Genomic DNA, 24,865 nt, shown 5'->3' on the forward strand with positions numbered 1-24,865 from the left:
CCGCCAGGCTATTCTTATACGGAGTAAAAAATTGAGACTACTAGCTAGCAAACTTAAGTTTAGCTCATTTCTGTTTTCCAGTCGCCATTATCAAGCTGCTTTTGTCCACCGTTTAAACTGTAACATTAAACAATAAAAACACGCACTTACTTTGCTTGGAAAATAGTTGCAATGGAATACTTAAAATTCCTCCCATATATGCAATAGTTAAAGTTCCTCCCACAGTCCAAAGACATGTAGGTCAGGTGAATTGACCATACTAAAATTGTCCCTAGGTGTGAATGTGTCGGCCTTGTGATGGCCCGGCGGCCTGTCCAGGCTGTCTCCCCACCTGCCGCCCACTGACTGCTGGGATAGGCTCCAGAATCCTCCGATAGGGATAAGCAGCTTGGATAATGGATAGATGGAATAGTTAAAAATATTACATCTGGGGTTAAGGCAATCATAGGCTTCAAAAGCCTAATAATAATTGTTATGGCTATCTCATTAAAAGTATTGTTATAACAGAAATAAACGTGTTTTCTATCTGTTTGACTTGTTAGGTTCAGGTTGTAAATTTTTTTTTTTTAAGCATGCACGTGAGCGTGCAAGGATTTTGAGAAAATGCGCGTCTTCCGGGAGCTGCCGCGGGGCACACACCAAGCTCTTGGACCCACCACGAGGAGTGGGTGGGGTGGGGGGGGGAAACCTCGCAGCGGGAGCCATGGTAGGACAACTGGGGCAGACGGTCCGGCTGAGCCCCTTCGTAAGGGCTGAGTCCGGAGGAACGCAGAGGAAGGGGCCACGAGAGCCCCTCCAACCGGCGCGTACCCTCTGCTTGCTGAAAATATAAAAAATAATATTGATAATCGGACCCACAAGACCTCCATTACCATTTGCCCATCTTGTCACTGCAGCATTGAATGTTAATGACAACTGGGATTTCTCTGGTCTTGAGTGACAATCTTCTTGTATTTGTCTAACTAGGTGGAGAAACCCTGCAGCAGCAACCCCTCCGAGCTGCTTCTCTACCCCACCAAGACGGAGACGCACCCACCCTCCCCTTCCCCGCTGCCTAACCCCGTCCCCACTCCCAACAGCACACCCGCAGACAAACCCTCGCGATCCCCGGCTACACAGAGACCGCCCACCTCCCATCACCGTCCCCACCCTCGCTCTCCGCCATCCTCTTCCTCCACCTCCTCCCCCAGCCCCCCCTCATCCCCCACGGTGCTCTCCCCAGACCTGAGGCAGAAACTGGAGGAGCTGCTGGTGAAGTACTCTAACGGACTGTGGGCCCACGCACTACCCAAGCTCTTCCAGGACACCTATAAAGTCAGTCAGTCATCTTTTAAGTCACATTTAAATGGAATCGTTTCATAAACTGGCTGTTACCAATTTTATTAACAGACTGTTTGAGTAGTAGAATTTGTCGTAGCAGTAATATTTATTGTTTTTCATAGGTCTTACATTTTTGTACTTATTGTTCTACTTATTGATATTATATTTACTATTATTGTTGTTATTTTACAAGAGCAAACTGCCTGCACATGTCCTGGAGAACCTCCAGCTCCTCTCTGACTTCTGCACCATCGACTACCCCATGCCTGACAACCCCAAGAGGGCCATCTTGTACAGGAGGAGCAGCAGCGGAGACGGGGGGAGAGAGGATGAGAACTGCAACCGGAGGGACTCCTCAGCAAGCGAGGAGGAGCTGAGGGTGAGGCAGGAGGTGGGCAGGAGGCTCAGTAACCAGGCGGTGCCCCCCCTGCAGATCCCCAGGGAGGAGTACCCCTCTGTGCTGGTGGTGGAGGCCACCAATACCAATGGAGTTATACTCAGGTGAAGGGTGGCATGTGTGTCCATGTGTGTTTTTGCGTATGTGTGTATATATGTAAACTGGAATACAGTGTGGATGTGCAATCAGTTCTCTCTCTCACTCTCTCTCTCTCTCTCTCTCTCTCTCTCTCTCTCTCTCTCTCTCTCTCTCTCTCTCTCTCTCTCTCTCTCTCTCTCTCTCTCTCTCTCTCTCTCGCTCTCTCTCTCTCAGGTACATTGGTGAAGGTTACTCACAGGCCCAGGAGTCGATGGAGGATGAGATGAGGGAGTTTTATGGGACGGACCGCAGCAGTCCCACCCCGCTGCCCTCTCCTACCTCAGGCCAGCTCGCCGCTGTCAGGGCTGAGGAAGAGGAGGAGATCCTTAGGGCACAGGTCTGCGAAGTCATGACCGACAAAGTTAAGGTGAGGGGTCAAAGGTCAGATTTGTAGCTTGTACGGTGTTTTCAAATAGTGTTGGGCTGTTTACTTCTACTCACTTCCCCACATTTTTCTCGGAGATTTACAGTCTTGTCTTTCTTAAAATCTCTTCTTAGAGTGAAATGTTAGTTAATTGTGTAATTCGCTCTGCAGGTGTACTATGTGGATCATGGCTTCTCAGAGGTGATCAGCAAAGCCAAAGTGTTCGAGCTCAATGAGAAGTTTTTTAAGCTGCCATTCCAAGCGACCAAGTGTAAACTTGCTGGTGAGTGTGGCTCAAGTACAGCTTCTCACTTGCAGCTTCACTTGCTGTCTCAAACACACACATAGACACAGACACAGACACACACACACACACACACAAAATCAACTCCCTTTCTCAGTTAATCATTCCTACTCAATCACCTGCTCACTCTCACACATCCATTAGCATTCTTATTCATTCAGTCATTATTGACTTATTTACTCGCATAGATTAACTTTCTATATAGACTTTAAAGGGCTGTTCCATCCTGAACGTTTTGTTTCTGTTGTTTCTGATTCTGCACACAGTCAACATCTGATTTTGATTATGACGGCAAGGATTCATCCATGCACACCATATATCGATGCATTTTTGTGTCTCTGTGCATGTATGTACCTGCACTTGTGGAAGAAATCAGATTTTTCTAGATTCGTGTTACCTTGTACACTAGTTCTACTGTAATTTGTTTGTTCAAATTTAAGCCATAATTTTTTCTGTGCGGCGCCATCTTAAATAGCATTCTTTTCTCAACATTTCTGGACGAGAATACACCATAATCTAATTTAGCCGTGTGTGTTAGTGTAGAAAAGACAAGTCATATAAGAGGGATAATGTCCCTTTTTCTGAGAATTAACAGGAGCTAGCTGTTATTGTGTTCACAACAATCAGACTTCGTGATATTGACCTCGAAGTTGGTAAGGGGGATTTAACAAGTATATATGTCTGTGTGTGTGTTCAGGCCTGGAGCCTTTCTGTCAGGAGTCTGCTGTTCTCAAGAAGTTTGAGGCCATGGCCAGTGGAAGGATCCTGTTGGCTGAAATCCTGGAGAGAGGGCCAACCCCACTTGTTGTGCTGTATGACACATCACAAGATGATGATGTCAACATCAATGCTGCCTGCATGAAAGTCCTGCAGGACAAGACGCTAGCCAGCCCTTTACAGGTACAGCAGATAATGTGGGTAGCTCTGCTGGAGGAACACCCACACACACACACACACACACACACACACACACACACAAATAAACTCTCTCTCTTTCTTTCTCTCTCTCTATCTGAGTACTTAACCCTTGGTCTGCGGCTCTCCTCAGGTGAACAGTGCCTATATGAATGTGGCTGTCAGCAGTGTTTGTTCTGATGGGACCATATACTGCCAGTTGCCCTCCAGAGGCCTTGCTAAGCTTAATGAGATCCTGGAAAAGACAGAAGCCTACTTTCACACACAGGTGAAAAAAAAAACAACACTTCATTTGATGTCATGGTGTCCTTGCGTAGCCATTTCGGAAGTCCTGTAAAGCCATTTACAATCCCAACTATAGTACTGGTCAAAGCATAAGAAACAGAAAGACTGCACTTGGCAAGTAAACATACATAAATTTGCCTAGATGCCTAGATATTGATGTGGAGACCAAGTGTCCACGGTGTGTTGTCATATAGATCCTGACAGACAGGATACAGTGAGAACAGGATCACCCAAAGAGAGCAGAGAGGTAGTGTAAATTATGTAGTACACTGTACTCTAAAGTACATACAGTATAACCCAATATGTATGTTCCTTATAACTTACAGTATAGTTGCCAAATGGTGACACACAAACAGACTGCACACACAAACATATGAACTCACAGACACACCACACATGTACAAATATATCCCGCTTGTGTGCTCTCCCTCTCTCACACGCACACACACATACTACATAAGCGTTACACTCCTCCACTGTTATGCTATGGAGTGACTGTGATTCCTGACCACAGAAATCCAGACTAATTAACCACTTCCAACAGCAGTTTACATTTAAATACATCTCTTCACAAAAATGTGGCTAGCAAGCAGTTTGCAACCCCTCTTAGTTTTGTGACTGTGTGGACATTTGTCTGTGGAAAAGATTTAAATCAGTTAACATCAAAGTGAATGCTGTTCAGCGATTTTATTTTTACTCCCACTAGAAGTTTATGATGTGTATGTGTGTGTGAATGGAAAAGACCTCGACTGGCACAGACCAATCAATGTGAATGTGTTTGTGCTGTGTCTGTAGTGGAGTTGTGAACAGATTGAGATTAGGACTATAATCTGGGGTTAGCATTGTCAAACCACTTAATCTGTTGGCAGTACAGTGGAGCTGAAGTTGCTTTGTAGAAGTGTGCTACCATTGGGGTTTACAGGGGTAGTTCACTGTTCAAGTCAATCCAGAATGGAGTCAAAAGGAACTTGAGACTTTTAGTCCCTTATAGTATTTCTAGTCTCTTTAAAATTGTTCAATCTGGTGGAATATTTTACTTGAAAACGAGGAAAAGTTTTACAATGCAAATGTCAATGCGTAACAAGCAGGTCGCACTAAGGCTATTCTCACATATGATATGTCATGGGAGACTCAGGATTTATTCTTACTGTTCTCACCTCAGATTACACTGACCTGGACTGCATGTAAGCAAGGTGCTGATGCAAGAAAACAAAGTCACACATATATTACCATTAGATTTTTCATGTAGCCTCCAATGGTGACGGTTTAATGCCTTGCGCTCCCCTACCCAGAAGTGGGGCTAACTCTGCTAGGACTGAATTAGATCACAAACTTTTCCCCTTAAGTGAGTGAGCGAGAGTACCTATTTTTATGCATAGATATGTCTCTACCAGCATTACAGACCACACAAAGGTATGGCCTAAAGATGCTCCCTGGACAACTGACATTCTTTTTAGTTTCCAAAAAAAAAAATCTGATAAAAAGGTACAACTGTGTACCTTTTGTTTAAACTTTTACCCCCATCTGGTGTGGTAGACCCCTGCCTCAACAGATCTGGTGTTCAGTGCCTGTTCTTGTGCTGCTATGATCACAGCCTCGGTGCTGTCCTTCAGTCCAGCCTTTTCCAGTCACTGGCATGGAGGGGCTTAATCTTCCATGATACCTCCTCTTCTTCTTCCTCCCCACTCTCTCTCTTTTGCTGCCTGAGGTACTCACTCAGCAGTTTGTCTTGGGGGGCCCTCTTTCTGATGTATTAATGGATGTTCCTTGTTTCATCCTGGATAGTGGCTCTTAACACTCACTAACCCTCGGCCCCAATCTCCCATTGATTTATTGTATAGTAATATCTAGGTTATAATTATAATTAAAGAATTATTTTAAACATCGCAATGATATATCTATTGATATATCATTGAGAGTGAAGGCAGGGTGGAGTGGATGGAGAAGAGTGTCAGGAGTGATTTGCGACAGAAGGGTACCAGCAAGACATAAAAGGAAGGTTTACAAGATGGTTGTGAGACCAGCTATGTTATATGGTTTGGAGACAGTGGCACTGACCAAAAGACAGGAGGTGGAGCTGGAGGTGGCAGAGTTGAAGATGCTAAGATTTTCACGGGGAGTGACGAAGAAGGACAGGATTAGGAACGAGTATATAAGAGGGACCGCTCAGGGTAGACAGTTTGGAGACAAAGCAAGAGAGGCAAGATTGAGATGGCTTGGACATGTGTGGAGGAGAGATGCTGGGTATATTGGGAGAAGGATGTTGAATATGGAGCTGCCAGGGAAGAGGAAAAGAGGAAGGCCAAAGAGGAGGTTTATGGATGTGGTGAGGGAGGACATGCAGGTGGCAGGTGTGACAGAGGAAGATGCAGAAGACAGGATGAAATGGAAACGGATGATCCGCTGTGGCGACCCCTAACGGGAGCAGCCGAAAGTAGTAGTAGTAATGATATATCTATTGATACAGTGTGTTTTAATAATTGTAAAGAATGATGTTAAAAGTTGGTGAGAGCTACATCACATGGGCAAAATGGGAAATATATGTTTAATGATTCCACTTCTTTTTGCCCTGTGATGGCCTGGCGACCTGTCAGGGTGTCTCCCAGCCTGCCGCCCAATGACTGCTGGGATAGGCTCCAGCATCCCCGTGACCCAGATTTGGATAAAGTGGCTTGGATAATGGATGGATATTTGATTTGGCAAAGAGGTGAAGAAGAGTGCAAGCAGGGTGGAGTGGGTGGAGATGAGTGTCAGGAGTGATTTGCGATAGAAGGGTACCAGCAATAGTTAAAGGGAAGGTTTACAAGATGGTTATGACGAAAAGACAGGGGGCGGAGCTGGAGGAGGCAGAGTTGAAGATGCTAAGATTTTCATTGGGAGTGACAAAGAAGGACAGGATTAGGAACGATTATATTAGAGGGACAGCTGAAGTTGGACAGTTTGGAAACAAAGCAAGAAAGGCAAGATTGAGATGGCTTGGACATGTGTGGAGGAGAGATGCTGGGTATACTGGGAGAAGGATGATGAATATGGAGCTGCCAGGGAAGAGGAAAAGAGGAAGACCAAAGAAGAGGTTTATGGATGTGGTGAGGAATGACATGCAAGTGGCTGGTGTGACAGAGGAAGATGGAGAGGACAGGAAGAGATGGAAACAGACGGTCTGTTGTGGCGACTCCTAACGGGGGCAGCCAAAAGTAATAGTAGTAGTAGTAGTGATGATCTGACTGAGGTGGTTCAGGCCTATGCAGTGGGGGTAGTGCATCACCTTGGTATATGCCACATTTGATGGTTACATGTGTGTTTGTGTTTGAGTTGGCCTTTATTCTTTAGTGTTGTTTTCCACTGCCACATTGAGTTCTTGATGAAGGCTATTAATGTCCTGTTGGCTTTGTGTAGTGACAAACACTCCAGTAACCATGTGTGGGGCATTGAATTATAGGCTTTCTTGTAGTCAGTCCAGGCTGTTCTCAGGTTGGTCTGTCTGATCTTAGAGTCTTGATTGACTTCTCTGTCAACCAGTGCTGATGCTGTGACCCTCTGGTGTTGTTCTCAATTCCTTTCTGAGTTTCGCTCATGTATTGACTGATGTGCCCATTCAGCTTAGCGGCTATATATATATATACATATATATGCCAACAAATTCCCCCACCCCCCCACCCCACCCCACCCCAAAATGTAGTCGTGTCACACTAATGATATTTTTGCTGCTGTTTTCTCCCACTTCGACGATTATCCCCCATCACAGGTAACATCTGAGTTTCTGGTCTCCAGACCCTTCTGTGGAAAGATTTGTCTGGCTCGCTACAAGGGCAAATGGTCCCGTGTTGAGGTGAGACTGACTGTTACTCACAGATTCTCCAACAGGAAGCATTTAGTTGTTAGTATGCACTGTCAAATAAAGTCCAACATTGCCAGCAAAACATTTACATGGTTTTTAAATCTTTTTTATTTTGCATGATTATAGTAAAGAGAAGCTGTTTCATTCTGACAAAATTCCATTTTCCAAAAAAAAAAACCCTACATAGTTGAACACTTGAATTGAATTGAGTGAGATAAGGTTATTGCAATTGTTGATTACAAAGCTCAGCTAAACTAAAGGGTTTATGTTTGATGGCGTAACTGCTAGCTGTATCATTAGCTTCAGCGCTGTGTAGTTTTCTTATGGTTTAATGGTGATCTTTTTGCTTCTGTCCAATTTCCCTACAGCACCCATCAAACTTTTATCTGTGTTGATCAGATTAAAATTACCCTTAAATCTCAATTTATCCCTCTGGAGCTCTCTCAGCTCTGCTGGCAGGTTGTTGGTCAAGTACCATTCCAACAAAGTATAATAGACCCCCCCCCCCCGCAGAGGCCATGTGTAGACTTTGCCCCCTCCAAGTAATCATATTACCTTGCAGCAAAGAGCCGGACATTCAATTCACCGGCTTTAATGGCCTGGCTTTTTATTTGAACCAAGATAGTTCACGAGACTCCTCTCACCTCTTCGGCTTTCTTTTTGTACACTTCTGTAGAAGTGTTTGACCTGGAAAGACAATGTGAATTAAAGATAACTTCCTCTTGCTCTGTCTACCTGTCTGTCCAACTGTTTGTCTCCTTCTCTGTTCGTAGATCACCAACCTGCATGGCAGCAGAGTCCTAGACATCCTGTTTATTGACCTGGGTGTCCAGGCTTCTGTGGAGGTGTTTGAGCTACGGGAGATACCGCCGCAGTTCCTCCGAGATCTCATCACCACCCCACCCCAGGTCAGTTTGTGTGAGTGTGTGTGTGTGTTTTGTAGGGGGAGAGACAGAGATAGATAAAAAGAATGAGAAACATAGACACACATTTCTGCAACACACTCTAGGGTTTTGTGTGTGTGTGCATTTGCATGTGTGTGTGTGCGCGTGTGTGCGCGAGTGTGTGTGCTTGTTTGAGAGACATTCCACTTTTGCATGTCAAGAATATGGGGGGCGTCTGGGTAGCGTGGTGGTCTATTCCGTTGCCTACCAACACGGGGATCGCCAGTTCGAATCCCAATGTTACCTCCGGCTTGGTCGGGCGTCCCTACAGACACAATTGGCCGTGTCTGCAGGTGGGAAGCCAGATGTGGGTATGTGTCCTCCTGGTTGCTGCACTAGCGCCTCCTCTGGTCGGTCAGTCGGGGCGCCTGTTTGGGGGGGAGGGGGAACTGGGGGGAATAGTGTGATCCTCCCACCGCGCTACGTCCCCCTGGCAAAACTCTTCACCGTCAGGTGAAAAGAAGCAGCTGGCGACTCCACATGAATCGAAGGAGACATGTGGTAGTCTGCAGCCTTCCCCAGATCAGCAGAGGGGGTGGAGCAGTGACTGGGACGGCTCGGAAAGTGGGGTAATTGGCCAGGTGTAAATGGGGAGAAAAAGGGGTAAACCCCCCCCCCCCCAAAAAAGATAAGAATATGGATGCAAATGATGTGGGTCTGTGTATCGGTGCACATAATAAGAGCAAACATCCATCCATCCTGTGAGCATGTCGCCATGTGATCTTACCTCTAGCCATCTGTGTCTAGGCTGTGAAGTGCTGTCTAGCAGACTTGGCCATCAGTTTGGGATCCTGGACACCTGAGGCTGTCCAGTGGCTGCGAGAGAGAGTTCTCAACTCAACTGACTGTAGCATGAAGGTATTCGTGAGTCGTTGCTTTAGATGTGGTCCTTAACATGTATGTGAGGATGTATATTGAGCTCTACTGTCTTTTAACCTAACTGGAATATTCTCATAGCATATGTTTTGCAGTTTCCTTAACTCTACTGTACATGAATTGCACTGAATCTCATCCATTCAAGTCAAACCAAATCGAATTTGACTGTTTGTATTTGTCTGCTGCCGACACTATTACTGCTATTGCTACTACTCGATGTTCATCTCACCATTCCTTCTGTCTCATACCACTGTCTTTCCATCTCTATCTACCATTTCACGTCTTCCTCCATTCTTTCCTCCTTTCTGCTCTCCTTCCTCTCTCTGCCTCTCCACCCCGCCATCCCCTCAGGTTGCCAAGTTGGATGAGGCCAAGCACTGCATCTATGTCCACCTCTTCACCGACAAGAACTTCCACGACCCGGCACGCAGCCTTAACCATCAGATGGCCCAGTCGGACCTCTTCAAGCAGCAACCGGACGTCTTTCTGACCAGCCACAGGTTTCTGTCACATTAACATTCAGCTTCCATATCCTGTTTTTCAGCTTTGTGCCGTTTATCTTGAAACCTAATTTTTCCTATTTTTGCATAAATTGCACTTTTCCTTTACATGCTGTCATCTACTCATGAGACAATTACTTTAAATGTGTGTACTTTAGAGTGTAAAGTAGACAGCTTTTCTTATCTGCTGAACTTTGTAGGTACAAGGTTTTGATTTAAGAGCAGCAATGTACCTTTTTTTGTGCATTTGTCTGTTGGCTGATGCGCTTGTGCAGAACAAATGAAACGGTTTTCTAAAATGCTACGTATCCATTTTTTAAAAATTATTTGCTGCCTTTTGCCTCACTTTGTATTTAAAAATAGACGACTCTATCCCATTAAGACACGTAGGTCAGGTGAATCGGCCATACTAAATTGCTGTGGCTGTATCTTCAGAATAACTTCTTGTCACATGACAGGTTTCTTTTTTTAATGTTTCAGCACAATGTATGTACACTCCTTTTAATAAAGTAAATCTGATTTCATTTCATAGTCCCACCAAGATCTCCACAGCCACCTTGTCCTCCAAAACACCAACCGGTGACACCACCAATGGGAGTCCAACCTCAAACTCTATTCCAGCCAAGCCACATCTCAGGAGGGCTCTGTCAGGGTCTGGATCCAGAGGAGGAGGAGGAGGAGGAGGTGGAGGAGTAGGAGAGAAATCCATCAATGCTACTACCCCACCAGGAACACCCCCACCCCCCTCATCCTCTCTCCAGCTGCCCTCTTTACTCGAGCTCCCTCCAGTAGGTAATGATGATAATTGAAATTCTCTTCTTCTCTTCTCTTTTCTTTTCTGTTTTTTTTGTACTGAACTTAGAATCTCCCTGGTGAGTAGTGAACCTTGGATGGCTAATGTACAAAGTCTAGTGATATTTATTAGCATGTTTGTCAAACAAGAAATAATCCTGTATCCAAATTGACACTGTGACCCCTAAGAGTGAATGTATTTTTCCAGTAAATATTGTTTATTTGACTCTAACCTTGGTTCATTTTCATACAAAATTGTAATTTAATTTGAGCTGATTTCTTGTAATCAATCCACTTATGGTTGAACTTTATGTCTAGATCCGTAAAGTAGCAGTTGTGGGAAAATATAGCTACTTCATTGTAGCTACCAACTCATATATTTTTGTACTATTTACAAAAGGAATTGAAATCAGAATCAACTCCTTTTTCTTTCCGCTGAGCTGAAAGGAGACTGTATGTTAGGGGTGTGGTCGGGTCAACGCAAAAAACTAGAGATATTGGAGAGAAAGAGGAAAATAGAATCCCTCAGGACTCGACATTGGAGGCTGCGATCTCCAGAGAAGATGAATTTCTGATAAATCTTTTTAAAAACCACGTCCTTGATGTCAGTCTTTTCTCCCCTCAGGTAACAACCTGGACATATATGTGTCTGTGGCCTGCCATCCTGGCCACTTTGTCCTGCAGCCCTGGAGAGACATGTACAAACTGGTTGTCCTGATGGGAGAGATGATTCTCTATTACAACAAGACAGAGGAAAAACCGCTCAACATTGAGAAGAATCAAATCTACGCTGCCAAGGTGGAGAACAAGTGAGTAAAGGGGTCAGTTTTGGTGTCTTTTGTCATAGTATGGTAGGAAACAAAGTGCCCCATGTGAAAGACGGATCAAGGAGAATTACATCTATCAGAAGAGATGCAAATACATAGATATGTGACCATGAGGTCTTGGAAGAGCACCCTATTCATATCAGTCTGATGTACACCTAAGATTAACTTTTCCAGATGCCAGATGAACAATCTGTAGTGATGTTCATCCTTATTTGTAATTAATTGATCTGTCTTGATTCTGTCCTCTCACCCTCCCACTCCAGCTGGCACCGTGTGTTGGTGAAAGGAGTTCTGACCAATGGGCTGGTGTCTGTCTATGAGCTGGACTATGGAAAGCATGAGCTAGTCAGCTGTACCCAACTCAGACCTCTGATCAAGGAGTTCAGACAGCTGCCGTTCCAAGGAATCACCGCTCAGCTAGCTGGTGAGTAGAGAGGAGCCCTATGGGCGCCTGAAAATGTAAACCGTATGTATCCCTACTTAAAGAGGAACTAAAACCTTGATCATTTTTAACCTGTAGATGTCCATCTACAGGTTAAAAAATGCAGGGCTGGTCTTGGTGTTATGTGACGTTAGCATAGCAGGATAAACATGGCTGCAGCTAATAACATTAAGAATGGGTCTGTTGAATGTAGGTGTGCCAAAGAACCAGCATTGACAGTACTATTGACAATTGTTAGTGCTGGCTCTGTCTGTCAATGCTGAGGGGTGTACTGGCATACATGATACAATGTGATGCCAATATGACATGATGCAAATGTGCATATCTGAAGTATATGTAGCAATAAACCAAAGCTTTATGACTGTCTAGTTCTCTCGCCACAAATAGGAGTGAAACCAAGGCAGTGGTCAGAGGAGGCATCCATTGTCTTCCGTAACCATGTGGAGAAGAAACCTCTCGTGGCCCAGCTGGAGGCCGTGCAGGAAGCGACTAACCCCTGGGACAGGAAGCTGACAGTGTTTCTGGTCGACACTTCACAGGAGGAGAGAGACATCTGGGTGCATGACATCATGGCTGAATTTGCTGACGAACTGACAAACGAGTTGTAGACAGAAGGACGACAACAGCAACGAGTGAAACTATCCAAGTAATTGACCTGTTCGCCGCACGGATACCATGAGTTAAAAGTGAGCTAAACTAGACGACGAGTCTTACTCACCTACCTATCAACCACTCTGAGGACAGAATGGAAGAAACGACAGAATGGAGGAAAGGAAAGAAATGTTAAAAGAGGAAATGAGAAGTCTGAAAAAAGAAACGGTTGAAAACCGTTTGAAAACTGGCAATGAAAGATGAGGAGTAGAAGTCTAGCTGTTTGCTAGTTGTTTTATGATATGTTCAAAAAGGACATTGAGATGTGAGTTTGAGTGACTACTATGTGATAGATGGACATCATGCATGCATGTTAAGATGCTTTGGTCAAAGCCCAATTTTGTGCTGATGATGCCACAAGCTTGCAACACAAAAAAACACACTTATAACAAGCTGTTGAATCTATCCATAAGGGTTTCACAGAGCTGTGGAAACAGTGCAACATGCATAACTATGCCATGTAATGGCAGCTTTTATCCAAAGCAACACTTAAGAGAACCATGACTCCAAACATTCTTAGGGCAAGCAGTGCCTGGCAAAACTGACCATGTAAAGTAAGTGTCATGACATGCCTACTGAGGACCGTAATACATAATTATGATGCATTCTAAGCAACAAGGCACAAATAATGTTTAATGATACCAGTTGTTAGATTGTTAGAGTCTAGGTTTACAGAAACCCAATTATAGGAAGGTGGTAGGAAGCCTTCAGACAGTCACAAGGTTTACAAGTTAAGTCTACACATTCCCCTATGTGGAGAAGGATAGGAGGAGTCAATGATGTCGTGAGAATCAGGAACTGTGATAACCAGTGGGCAGTTTCAGATAGCAGGATGTGAATGGACAGGGAAACATGCTCACGTCTGTCTTCCCTTAAATACCCAAATGCGGACAAGATTGCCTATGTTTTGTCTGATCAAGAATAGAAGTGTCAAAGATGTAGGAACATAGCTTTGTTTTTGGGATAGGCCTCTACCAACTGGGAGCATTACTTGGGTACTATAGGCCAGAAGTTTATTTAAGCTAGTGAAAAGTATCTTTATCTTTTGGAGATGCTCCTGATTTACACATGGCCGGTTACGGACAAAGTTAAGTAAAATGGACAAAGATTAAAGTTGATATGGTCTCAGAGAGCAAGGATGTCGCTGATGTCAGTTACGATCCATCTTTAACGAAGTGAAACTGGTTATCAGTTGGTGGGTTTTTTTTGTACCTCCTGCTTCTTGAACATTTGTGGAAGTTCCCTGTTCTTGCAGGGACCTCTTTACATTGATAGGAAGAGTAAAGCAAGGTGTTCCGCGTTGCTTTTCCCTCTCAAAAACACTGATGCCACTTTGGCGGCCATTCTATTTTTCTCCCCCAAATCATGTGACTTTTTGCTTTCTTAAGGAGTGCAGTATCTATTATTTATTTTATTTTATTTTTTTCTGACAGCACCATCATTCCAACAGATTACCAGCGCTGCATGATAGGTTGGAGATTTTGGTGAATTGTGTGCACATATAGTTTATTATTATTATTATTGTCATTGGATTATTTAGTTTAAAGTGCCCATAGTGTTAATAAGCTTATGGTGTTTACAGAGTAGGAGATGACTCTACATGCTGCTTGTGGTTGGCATCACTAACAAATGTCGGCTCTGCCAAGTGTTGTCAAGCAGGTGCATGACTTGGATTTGTCTTCTGAAATGTGACCCCCCCCCGCCCCCCGACGCATCTATATAATGGTACGTGACAAAGCTCCGAGCTACATTGCCATTAGTGAGTGACCTGAAGTTAACTTAAATTGCTCACCCCTAAATCTTCTCTGCATTAAAAGATATCACTCCAGCGTTTCCATTCTGTTAAACGGTTAAGAGAGAAAAAAAAAGAGTTTTGGGAATAAAGTTAATTTGAAAAGTCTTGACTTGGTTCATTCGGTGAGTTATTCAGAATTGGGATGTGTGAGTAGTTGCTGTGATGTCCAATACATTGTGTGAAATAGATTTGGAAGACTCGTAATTTTGATTTCTTTATTAAAATAGCAAAATCATACAGCTTTATTTACATGTCAAATCACGGCAGAGTCCACTTATCTGCCGCAAATTCCAGTGTCAGCGTTCATGCCGAATGATTGAACCGTATTTGTCAGAGGCGGCGTACGCGTGGTTGCAGATTGAAGCTTGTGAAATATCCCCACTCCTGAAATCGCTCTGTTCGTTTAAGTACAAAGTTAGGCACACATGGTGGACGCCCATACCCTCAATACAGAGACAGCTTCCCGGACAGTGGAGATGTGTAGTATCGATACAGAAGTGCTGATTTCGGATAATCCTGGTAGCATGGCAGTCTATTCTGTTGCCTACTAACACGGGGATCGCCGGCTCGAATCCCCGTGTTACCTCCGGCTTGGTTAGGCATCCCTACAGACACAAGTGGCCGTGTCTGCGGGTGGGAAGCCAGATATGGGTATGTATCATGGTCGCTGCACTAGCGCCTCCTCTGGTCGGTCAGGGGCGCCTGTTCGGGGGGGACAGGAGGGGATAGCGTGTTCCTCTCACATGCTAACTCCCCCCTGGCGAAACTCCTCGCTGTCAGGTGAAAAGAAGCGGCTGGTGACTCCACATGTATCAGAGGAGGCATGTGGTAGTCTGCAGCCCTCTCCGGATCGGAAGAGGGGGTGGAGCAGCGACCGGGACAGCTCAGAAGAGTGGGGTAATTGGCCGGATACAATTGGGGAGAAAAAAAGGGGGGGATCCCCCCCGAAAAAAGAAAAAAAGTGCTGAATTTTCTGTATGCGGTGACGTAGAGGAATGAAACAAAATGAGGATGTGGCTGACTATCCATATTTCTCCAGTCTTCTCATCAGCCTAGCGAATGGAGAGCATCATCACAAACTCTGAAGAAAAGAGGTAAAAATAAGACGTGAAGAAGGTAAGAATAAAATGGATGTCAAAGTCAAACAAGCCAAGTTAATTGAACTACAGCTGCGTAAACGCCTCTTGCGTGTACTGAATCGGTTGGAGGGAAGCGTATCGAGATGGTTAATGTCATTTTCATGGAAAAGTGACTCATCTGGACGCCTCATCGAATCCAGCCTCTTGATTTTTGTGTCGCCCATATAGTTTTTCTCTCACCTTCAAAGTCGATGTTGCCGTCGGCGTTGATATCCAACTCCTTGAGAATCTCCTCCAGTTCTCCTTTCTTCAGCTTTTCCCCCAGCAGGGTCTTAACCGCCTCCTTCATCTCCTCCTGGTTGATAATCCCGTCTCCATCGAGGTCAAACTGAGAAAGAGACAGGCGGGAGAAGGGGATACAATGAGATGGAGAAGAGATAACAATTGAGGGGGATACTTCTCCAAGACATGTAAGCATATCCTGTCTGGTAACTGACAGAGAGATACTGCGTTTGGCGTCTGGGTAGCATAGCAGTCTATTCTGTTGTCTACCAACACAGGGATCGCCGGATCGAATCCCTGTGTTACCTCCGGCTTGGCCGGGTGTCCCTACAGACACATTGGCTGTGTCTGCGGGTGGGAAGCTGGATGTGGGTGTATGTCCTAGTTACTGCACTCGTGCCTCCTCTGGTCGGTTGGGGCGCCTGCTCAGGGGGGAGGGGGGACTGGGGAGAATAGTGTGATCCTCCCACTCGCTATGTCCCCCTGGTGAAACTCCTCACTGTCAGGTGAAAAGAAGTGGCTGGCGACTCCACATGTATCGGAGGAGGCATGTAGTAGTCTGCAGCCCTCCCCGGCTCGGCAGAGGGGGTGCAGCAGCGACCGGGACGGCTCGGAAGAGTGGGGTAATTGGCCGGATACAATTGGGGAGAAAAAAAAGGGGGGGATACTGTGTTCACCATAATTCATCTAATTGGTAATACTCAATCACAATACATTTGTATGTATTGACTGATATTTTAAATGTTGATTTGAATATTATAAGGCAGATCATGTAAGTTTGCAAGAGAAGTTCCTCAAATTCATTGACCTGCACGTAACTGACACAAAGCAAAGTAATTGGATTCATTGATGGATCAATTGACTGACCTGCACAAAGGCTGATTTGAGCTCCTTGAGCCCAAGCATGTCAGCAGTCTCTCCCATCATCCTCGGTCCCATCAGCTCAATGAAGTCTTCAAAGTCCATCAACCCGCCCACTGTGGAGAGGAGAGAAATTGCATTTTGCCGTTTACCAGAAACCAACAATGGTCTCTTTCAGTAGGAACGAAGGAAAAAGAAGGTGCCGGAACGATGTGATTTCCTTGGAAAGAAACCATTCACCCAACCAACAGATTACAAGTCAAATGCATGAAATGAATGTCATTCTCACTCACATTTTTCCAATTTTCTATTAAGAAATAGGCCACATCTTATCCTTCTCGAATAACTTTGCTTAAATTGACCTTCAGGTCGTCAACAGCTAACAGCATAATGTCCTCTGATGATGATACTAGCATACGCAGACTCCCAACTAACTACTTACTCCTCATTTTGATCTGTTGTACTATTTCCAGCAGCTCCATCTCTGTGGGCATGTATCCCATGGTCCTCATGCATTCAGCCACATCCTTGTAATTCAAGTATCCGTCTTGGTCGTAGTCAAACTCCTTGAAGGCCTCTGACAGCTCTGTGACGGAGGTTAATGGGGGTGAGAACAGAGACTCGGACAGGTCCGGGGAGGGTTGAACAGGGTAAAACTGTTGATGTACGTATGTGCTGCTGCTTTGTCAATGTCCATCTGGAGGGCTAAATTCAACGGCTAACATGACACTTTTCTGTGTTTTGCAGCTCATAACTGGGCCCAGAGATAAAGGCTCACTAGTGTACAGCTACTTATTGTTTGTAATCATGCACTTACCGTCCAGCTCCGCTTGAGCCAATTCTCTCTCCTGCAGAAAGAACGTAACAGAAGTGTCAAAATGAGGACGAAGATCTATTTACTCCTGAAAAAACATAAACAAGCTAGAAATGTGCAGCACTGATAGGTACAATACTGAAAATCCAGAATTGTTTGAATTAGTGAAACTTATTTGCAGCTCTCCCCCCCCCCCAATTGTACTTAGCCACTTAGCCAATTACCCCACTCTTCCGAGCTGTCGCAGTCGCTGCTCCACCCGCTCTGGCAATCAAGAGAGGGCACAGTGAGGAGTTTCACCAGGGGAACATAGCGTGTGGGAGGATCACGCTATTTCCCCCAGTCCCTCCCCCTACCCCCCGAACAGGTGCCCCAACCAACCAGAGGAGGCGCTAGTGCAGCGACCAGGACACACACCCACATCCAGCTTTCCACCCGCAAACACGGCCAATTGTGTCTGTAGGGACGCCTGACAGAGCCGGAGGTAACACGGGGATTCGAACCACGATCCCTATTTGCAGTGGTTTTAGACAGCTCCATACCCCACACATGCAATTCAGATTCAGACGGAGTCACCAGGGCTATTGTGTCAGCATGTCTCACACCACCAAAACAAATAAACCTTACTGAACCCGAGCTTTAGCTACTTATGTTGTAGTATGTGTTGGTAGAGGTCTTCTATGAGCTTGGTCTACTGTCTGCTTGTGAGCCGCACCAATGTGTCCTTCAAACTCTCCACTACCTGCCCTGTTCTTCTATATTTGGCTGCTATGCTAAAGACTACTGTAGGGTTCATTATGTCAACCTTGGTGCACAAAGGGGCTGGTGTTGAAAAGAGACGGTAGACATGATAGGCAGCAGGGGAAGGATTAAGGACAAGTGGAAGCGTCGTATCCAAAAACAGTCGTTTCCTTTTTGTGCCAGTCTGGAGCACTGCTCAGTCTCATCCCCACGCAACATCAGCAGCTTTGAGGTTGAATGGATATATGCACACAAATCTATACTGCATTTGTTCTCCTTTTGCAATTTCCGAAGTAAATTCTAAGTATGAACAAAATGATATGCCAACGCTCGAATCAACAAGGTTGATGAAAAATAAAGACGTCGAAGAGATAGCAATTCACTTCTTAAAACGAGAAGGTATATGCATTGATACACTGAATATTTACAGACAGTAGAGACAATAAAACAAAAGTCTGTAGTATGAAACAACAAAAACACAGATGCAATAAAATGTTTTAGCAGCGCTTCTCATCTGGTTAAGCCAAATCAAGTGCGGCGTTCAGCTTCAGGTACTTAGCTATTAATGCAGCCTTCACAGAAGGCTTAGTCTCTGAGAGGCTAACCCACTACCTACCAATGGCTTAACACACACACACACACACACACACACACACACACACACACACACACACACACACACACACACGGAAAACAAGCTACAAAAGTCAAGAAGTGAGCTAGCTGTACATGGACTACCTGACTTCTACCTCTGGGAAATAGCTGTACACAACCCCATGCTTTCAAAAACAACATGGGATATTTGAATGTTTTCATCCTCTATAAATGTTTTAATTTGAAAAGTTTAATTTGGAACCACTTTCGACATCTGAGTAAAGCCCCATTTACACCTCATGCATTCATTTCATTTTTCTAAAATCGAATAGGCGCCTCTTCCTGTTTGCTACGAGTAAAGTGAGCGGAGAGATCTCATCCCAAAAAAAGAAACAAATTACAATCCTTTTAAAATAAAAGGGTGTCTTTTTTATTGTTAGACAGCCCTACCCTTAAAGGTCATGCTATATTTGCAGTATTGTATCCTATACAGGTCAAAAGTCATTTGTTCATAGCAAGGGTCAGTAGATACTATTATATATATATATATATATATATATATATATATATATATATATACTGCAAAGAAAGCACTACTGAACCCTGAAATATCTCTATTTAATAAAAAGAGGTGTGAAGGTGCGTGACAAAGAGCAAGTGATAGTCACACTTAGATGAGCTGTTGACAAATAACGCTGCAAAATTTGGTTTGTCGTTTATGCAATAGTCAATTCCTGCAGGTTCATGTTATGATAGTGAGATGCTACGTACCGCTCCAAAGACACTATTGAGCACGGAGGTGTACACTTTGTTCATGCTGTCGCTGTTTTTCTTGGACTTTTTGGAAGATTTCTTGGGGGTGTCAGAAGCAGAGCCTGATGAGGAAAGTCTCTGCGTGTCTGCGTTACTGTAAAGTGAAAAATACGGGGAAATGTGCACACTGGACTGCTCAAGGACAACTTGATGACACTGACTGCACAACAACTGATAAACATTAAAAAGAAAAAGTGAGGCATTGTTACAGCCATTTGTTCGTTTCAGATGAATTGCATTAACGCTACGCAAGTGTTGGCCTTACCAAAGGCTTCCTCTTAACTTGAACACAGAGAGAAAATATGTGCAGAAACGAACTACTATCCATCCATTCATCCATTATCCAAACCGCTTATTCTGCTCTCAGTGTTGTGGGGATGCTGCAGCCTATCCCAGCAGTCATTGGGCGGCAGGTGGGGAGACACCCTGGACAAGCCGCCAGACCATCACAGGGCGAATTACTATCAATTTTTCTAAATGTGTACAATTTGCCTACTGTTATGGACCAGTAAGCATTGGGGTTGATTGATCCATGTCTTTTTTGCATTTTGTCTGTCTAACAAGTCTGCCTTGGATTATGAATGCTTGGTCATTCGAGGGTAATTGTGACTTTCTGCATAAGATGCCTTGACCTGTTTTGTCACCCTCACCAACAAAGACATGAATGCATTTTGCTTCACATACAAGTAGAAAGCTCCACTTACCTCTCTGCCACGGCTGCAGAACTGACCGAGGCTTCAGAGGAGGTGCTCCCACCTGCTTTGGACATGCTATGGATGAACAGAGGCACAGGTTAGGTGTTGTTGCTCCAGATATAGACATTGTTGTGGACACATTATGGGGGAGTGTTACTCAAAAAGTAAGTCAAAACCTAAAAGGTGGGATGACCGAAAACATATTTTTATGGAGAAACTGGAATCAAAGGTTATTTGTGCTGCTACAGTAAATGGCCAAACTTAAACTATGTGCAATTCAACGTAGACTTAAAAGGTTAATTGTCTAAAGATTTGTGAATTTTGTCAAATTAATATGCTCATAAGGCCACACTTTGATTTGTGTGAAAAAATATTTTGGAAATGTTGCTTCCCAAAAATATAGTTTAAAATCCAACTGAAAACAAACACCTATTTACCTCTAGCCAGGGGAAGATATACCATCTACCCCCAGCATCCTAAGTGTGACAAAGATTATTTAAGTGCAATTTTCTTACCTTAATTCCTTCTACTGGAAGCTAAGGGGGAAAAAAATTAATGTAATGCCAAGCAATAGGTCCAACTTGTCCTCTTTGAGTTTGAGCACTGTGAATGGCTGATCTCCGGTCCCCTCTAGCTCCTTTCTACCAGCCCCTTTCTGACCTTCATCTATCAGAGAGGCTTACGAAGTCATTTCCCTGCTAAACCTGCAAGCAGAGATTAAAAGGCAAAACGTGGCAGTGCGGCTGATTTGAGTTTAGCAGGAGGTCAATTACTGAGTTCCTAGTGAAGGAGCATACAGGACTAACGCAAGGCTTGCTAATTATTTATAAAAGTTAACTTCCCACCTAAAATAACATTTCAAACACTCTCTTTGCAGTTTCTTTCCATCAGAAATGAATTGTCAGCTTTAGTTTCAATTACAAAAGGCAGTCTTTATCTCGATCAGTAAGGCACTTGGGAATTTATTGAAGGCTAGCCCCTTGAGACGTAGCATCTCATTTTCAAGAGGGTCCTATAGACAAATGCAAAATTATAAAACGCATACAAACAAAAACAGCATTACAAAACAAACATACACTGCAAATACACAGATACAGACAACTCGCTCACCCTCTCCCACCCACACCCCCAGTCCTCAGAAATTATACTAGAAAAATTGGATACAATGACCCAGATAATAAATCAATTACATCAACCTAAAGAGCAACTGAAGCACTTCGTCTTCAAGTACACACAATATAAGAGTTTTAACAGGTTCTTTTAAGATGAGAAAATAAAGATGCCTTGAAGCAACGAAAAGAGGTAATAGATCTTAGAAAAAGAGGGAGATTATTACAGTCGGATGGAGCTTTATATTGGAATGACCTGTGCCCGACTCCTTTGAAAATTCTGGGGACCAAAAAAAAGGATATTGCATATGTCTGAGTGGATATGAAGAGCTACTCATAACCAAAAGCTGTTTCAAAAACAAAGGACAATTAAAGTAAACACATTTGAAGATGAACTGAACCCAGTGAAATTGTCTTCTAGATTTAAGCTGCAAAGTGATATTATTTTTATAATAATATTTTATAATAAAATCCATGTGCGGCTTAAAGAGAGTTCAGGGTCAATCCAAAGTGAACAAATCAACTTTCCCAAGGGATGACCCATCATCAAAATAAATATGCAAATCAAAGGGATATGAATGACTGTGTTGTGTATCAAACACCATGCTTCAGGACTTCTTATTCAATATGAGTTTGTTGTTATGAAACCAGTTTTAGACCAAATTAAAATCAAACTGTAAAGAATTCTCGATTTGTAATAATACTTTTGAGATAGAAGTGTAAATAACAGTGTCATGAGCACAAAGATGAACAAGAAAATTAGAGCACATTTGAGGTAAGTCGTTAATGAAAATAGAAAAAAGAAGTGGTCCCAAGGTAGAACCTTGTGGAACACCCTCTTCAACAATTAAATAGCCAGATTGCGTGTTACCTTCGGCTTGGTCGGGCGTCCTACAGACACAATTGGCTGTGTCTGCGGGTGGGAAGCCAGATGTGGGTGTGTGTCCTGGTCGCTGCACTAGCGCCTCCTCTGGTCGGTCGGGGCGCCTGTTCGGGGGGGAGGGAGGGGGAACTGGGGGAAATAGCATGATCCTCCCATGCGCTACATTCCCCTGGTGAAACTCCTCACTGTCAGGTCAGAAAAGAAGCGGCTGGCAACTCCACATGTATCGGGGAAGACATGTGGTAGTTTGCAGCCCTCCCGGGATCGGCAGAGGGGGTGGAGCAGCAACCGGGGCAGCTCAGAAGACCAGGGTAATTGGCCGTATACAATTGGGGAGAAAAGGGGGGGGGTCAAAAGTAAATAAATAAATAGACTGAGAACCTTGGAAGTCAACACACTGATGTCTATTATGAAGACAGTTATTAAAGCAGAGATCATTTTGAATTAAACCAATAGAGCTTATCAAGGAGGAGGAAGTGATCAACCAAAAGCATTGGAAAGATCGATAAAAATTGCACCTGTGAGTTGGCCTTTATCAAAGGAAGAAAACACGTCATTAGTGAATTTTAGAGGAGCAGTAGTGGTGTAAAAAATAGGTCTAAAACTTGATTGAGATGGAGATAAGATATTGAACATATTGATGTACTGTGATAATTGATTAAAAATAAGTTAAGCAATAGTACAAATAATAGAAATTGGTCGATGACTATTCACATCGGATGGGTCCCCACTTTTGGAAAGGGTGTAACTCTGGCACATTTCCATATGAAGGAATCGAACAAGTAGACAGAGACAAGTTAAATAAATCTGCAAGAGGATACATACACGACCGGCAACTTTAACAAATTTGGCTTCCGAACCATCTGGAGAAGCAATACTATTTCCTTTTAACTCACATATAGCATGAAAAACACCAGTAGGCAAGACTTTTCTAAAGGAAAATAAACCATTAGCAGGAGTAAGGTTAGGGGAACCGGCCATATCATAGGAATTAAAGTGCTGGGAACCACAGATAGATGATAAATGCTGATTAAAAGCATGGGAAATAAGTAAAGGAATCAGAAATAACTTCATTGTTAATTCTTATCTGGTTTATGAAGCTTCTGTTAGTATTATTGAGAGTACAGTTCGGTTGATTCCAAAACTGTCTAAGGTTATGATAATCCTGAGAAAAGCTACATCTATAATAGTTGGATTTGGCATTCCTTGTTTTGGTCTTACACAAATTCCACAAGTATCTGTAGGTTTCCCAATCGGCAGAATCTTTAAACGAGTGATATTTGGCTCATGTTTTATCCCTTTGTTTGAAAAGGCTGAGCTGATCAAGGGTAAATGTCTACATTTAACTCTGTTTTCATGGCATCATCAACAAAAGGAATTAACTGAAATCTATCCCAGTTAATAGCAATTAAGTCTTGAATAAAACAAGCTACATAAATATGCTTGCATTGTCTCAGACTAATATGTTAAGTAGAACCTGGAATTTTGATTTTCCAGACACAAAATATGTTACAATGTTACAATTACAATTTCATTTAGCAGACACCTTTATCCAAAGTGACGTACATCTGAGAGGAAATACAACACAAGCAAAGATCTAGTCAGGGGACAACAATGCAAGTAAATACCAAAAAACTGGGTTCAAGCCTGACAGGACACAGTGCACAAGGGCAATGCATATTGTGCATAGAAGCGATTTCCCCCCCATTAATACCATCAATATAACAGAGTGATCACTTAAACAATCTGACATAACCCCAGATTTAATTATCCTTTTAGGATTAGTGGCAAGTATCAAATCCAACAACGATGAAGACCGATAATGCACTCTAGTGGGTTCATTAATTAACTGGGGGAGGTTTACACTACCAAATAAATCTATATCATTGAAGGAAGAACAACCAAGCCAGTTGCCACTGAAGTCACCCAAGGTAATGATTTAATTGAGCATCTCAAGAGAATTAATTGTCGTCAAAATACTGTAACGTGCATGGATAAGAAGACACGCTGGCCGCTGGCTCGCGAGTGTGACCCTTTAGTCGAGCGGTTAGCGATGTCTCCTGCGGTGCGGGCGATACGGGGTTCGCTTCCCGGCCGCGGCAGTTACTGTGGTTATGTTGTCCCCCGAATTCGCTACAATACACTTTGCAGAGTTGGTCGGAGCAGAGTGGGGTCTATAAACGTTGCCAATAGTTAAATGTTTGTTATCATGAAGAATACTGTTAATGAAAAGACATTCAAAACAAACTGGCTCTACTTTAAGAATGACACACTCAGAAACAAAATTTGCAGCAACACGTGGCGACACCACCTCCTCTAGAAGCCCCATCAGCTCTATACAGAGCGAAATCGCCCATTTTAATTTCATCATCAGTGATTCACGTTGTGGCCATGTTTCACTAATAGTAATAACATTGGGTTTGTATAGTAACCCAGTCTCTGAGGAGAGCTATTTTTGAAACAAGGCTCCTAATATTAAGATGAATAATCTTTAAACCTTTAGCGGATTCAATTATATAGAGAAAATAACAGGTAATACTAACAGGTCAGGAAACTGAGTTGGGGAAAGAGAAGGTGAGGGAGGAGGGGAGCGAGAGCAAACACAC

At 43.6% G+C, this 24,865-nt stretch overlaps 2 protein-coding genes across 2 annotated transcripts in view; one reads left to right on the forward strand and one right to left on the reverse strand.

Moving 5' to 3' along the window:
* tdrd7b (tudor domain containing 7 b) overlaps positions 1 to 14,465 on the forward strand; it is a 41,360-nt gene extending 26,895 nt beyond the window's left edge. The window contains exons 7-20 of the mRNA XM_056300321.1: positions 967 to 1,314; positions 1,514 to 1,821; positions 2,030 to 2,222; positions 2,391 to 2,502; positions 3,221 to 3,423; positions 3,572 to 3,706; positions 7,469 to 7,552; positions 8,335 to 8,469; positions 9,253 to 9,363; positions 9,733 to 9,881; positions 10,414 to 10,673; positions 11,299 to 11,482; positions 11,764 to 11,924; positions 12,330 to 14,465. Coding sequence (XP_056156296.1) covers positions 967 to 1,314; positions 1,514 to 1,821; positions 2,030 to 2,222; positions 2,391 to 2,502; positions 3,221 to 3,423; positions 3,572 to 3,706; positions 7,469 to 7,552; positions 8,335 to 8,469; positions 9,253 to 9,363; positions 9,733 to 9,881; positions 10,414 to 10,673; positions 11,299 to 11,482; positions 11,764 to 11,924; positions 12,330 to 12,550 — 2,604 coding nt within the window. The 3' untranslated portion in view covers positions 12,551 to 14,465. The remainder of the gene's footprint in view (positions 1 to 966; positions 1,315 to 1,513; positions 1,822 to 2,029; positions 2,223 to 2,390; positions 2,503 to 3,220; positions 3,424 to 3,571; positions 3,707 to 7,468; positions 7,553 to 8,334; positions 8,470 to 9,252; positions 9,364 to 9,732; positions 9,882 to 10,413; positions 10,674 to 11,298; positions 11,483 to 11,763; positions 11,925 to 12,329) is intronic.
* A 975-nt stretch (positions 14,466 to 15,440) lies between these two features.
* si:cabz01076231.1 (calcium-binding protein 2) lies at positions 15,441 to 20,341 on the reverse strand. Its single transcript, XM_056300180.1, has 7 exons — positions 20,277 to 20,341; positions 19,531 to 19,666; positions 17,428 to 17,458; positions 17,053 to 17,196; positions 16,617 to 16,726; positions 15,708 to 15,855; positions 15,441 to 15,469 (listed from the first exon to the last, which is right to left on the reverse strand). The coding sequence occupies exons 1-7, from the start codon at positions 20,339 to 20,341 to the stop codon at positions 15,441 to 15,443; spliced, it is 663 nt and encodes a 220-aa protein (XP_056156155.1).
* Positions 20,342 to 24,865: the final 4,524 nt, after the last annotated feature.

The sequence above is a fragment of the Lampris incognitus genome, chromosome 20 (assembly GCF_029633865.1).
Source record: "Lampris incognitus isolate fLamInc1 chromosome 20, fLamInc1.hap2, whole genome shotgun sequence".
NCBI classification, from domain to species: domain Eukaryota; kingdom Metazoa; phylum Chordata; class Actinopteri; order Lampriformes; family Lampridae; genus Lampris; species Lampris incognitus.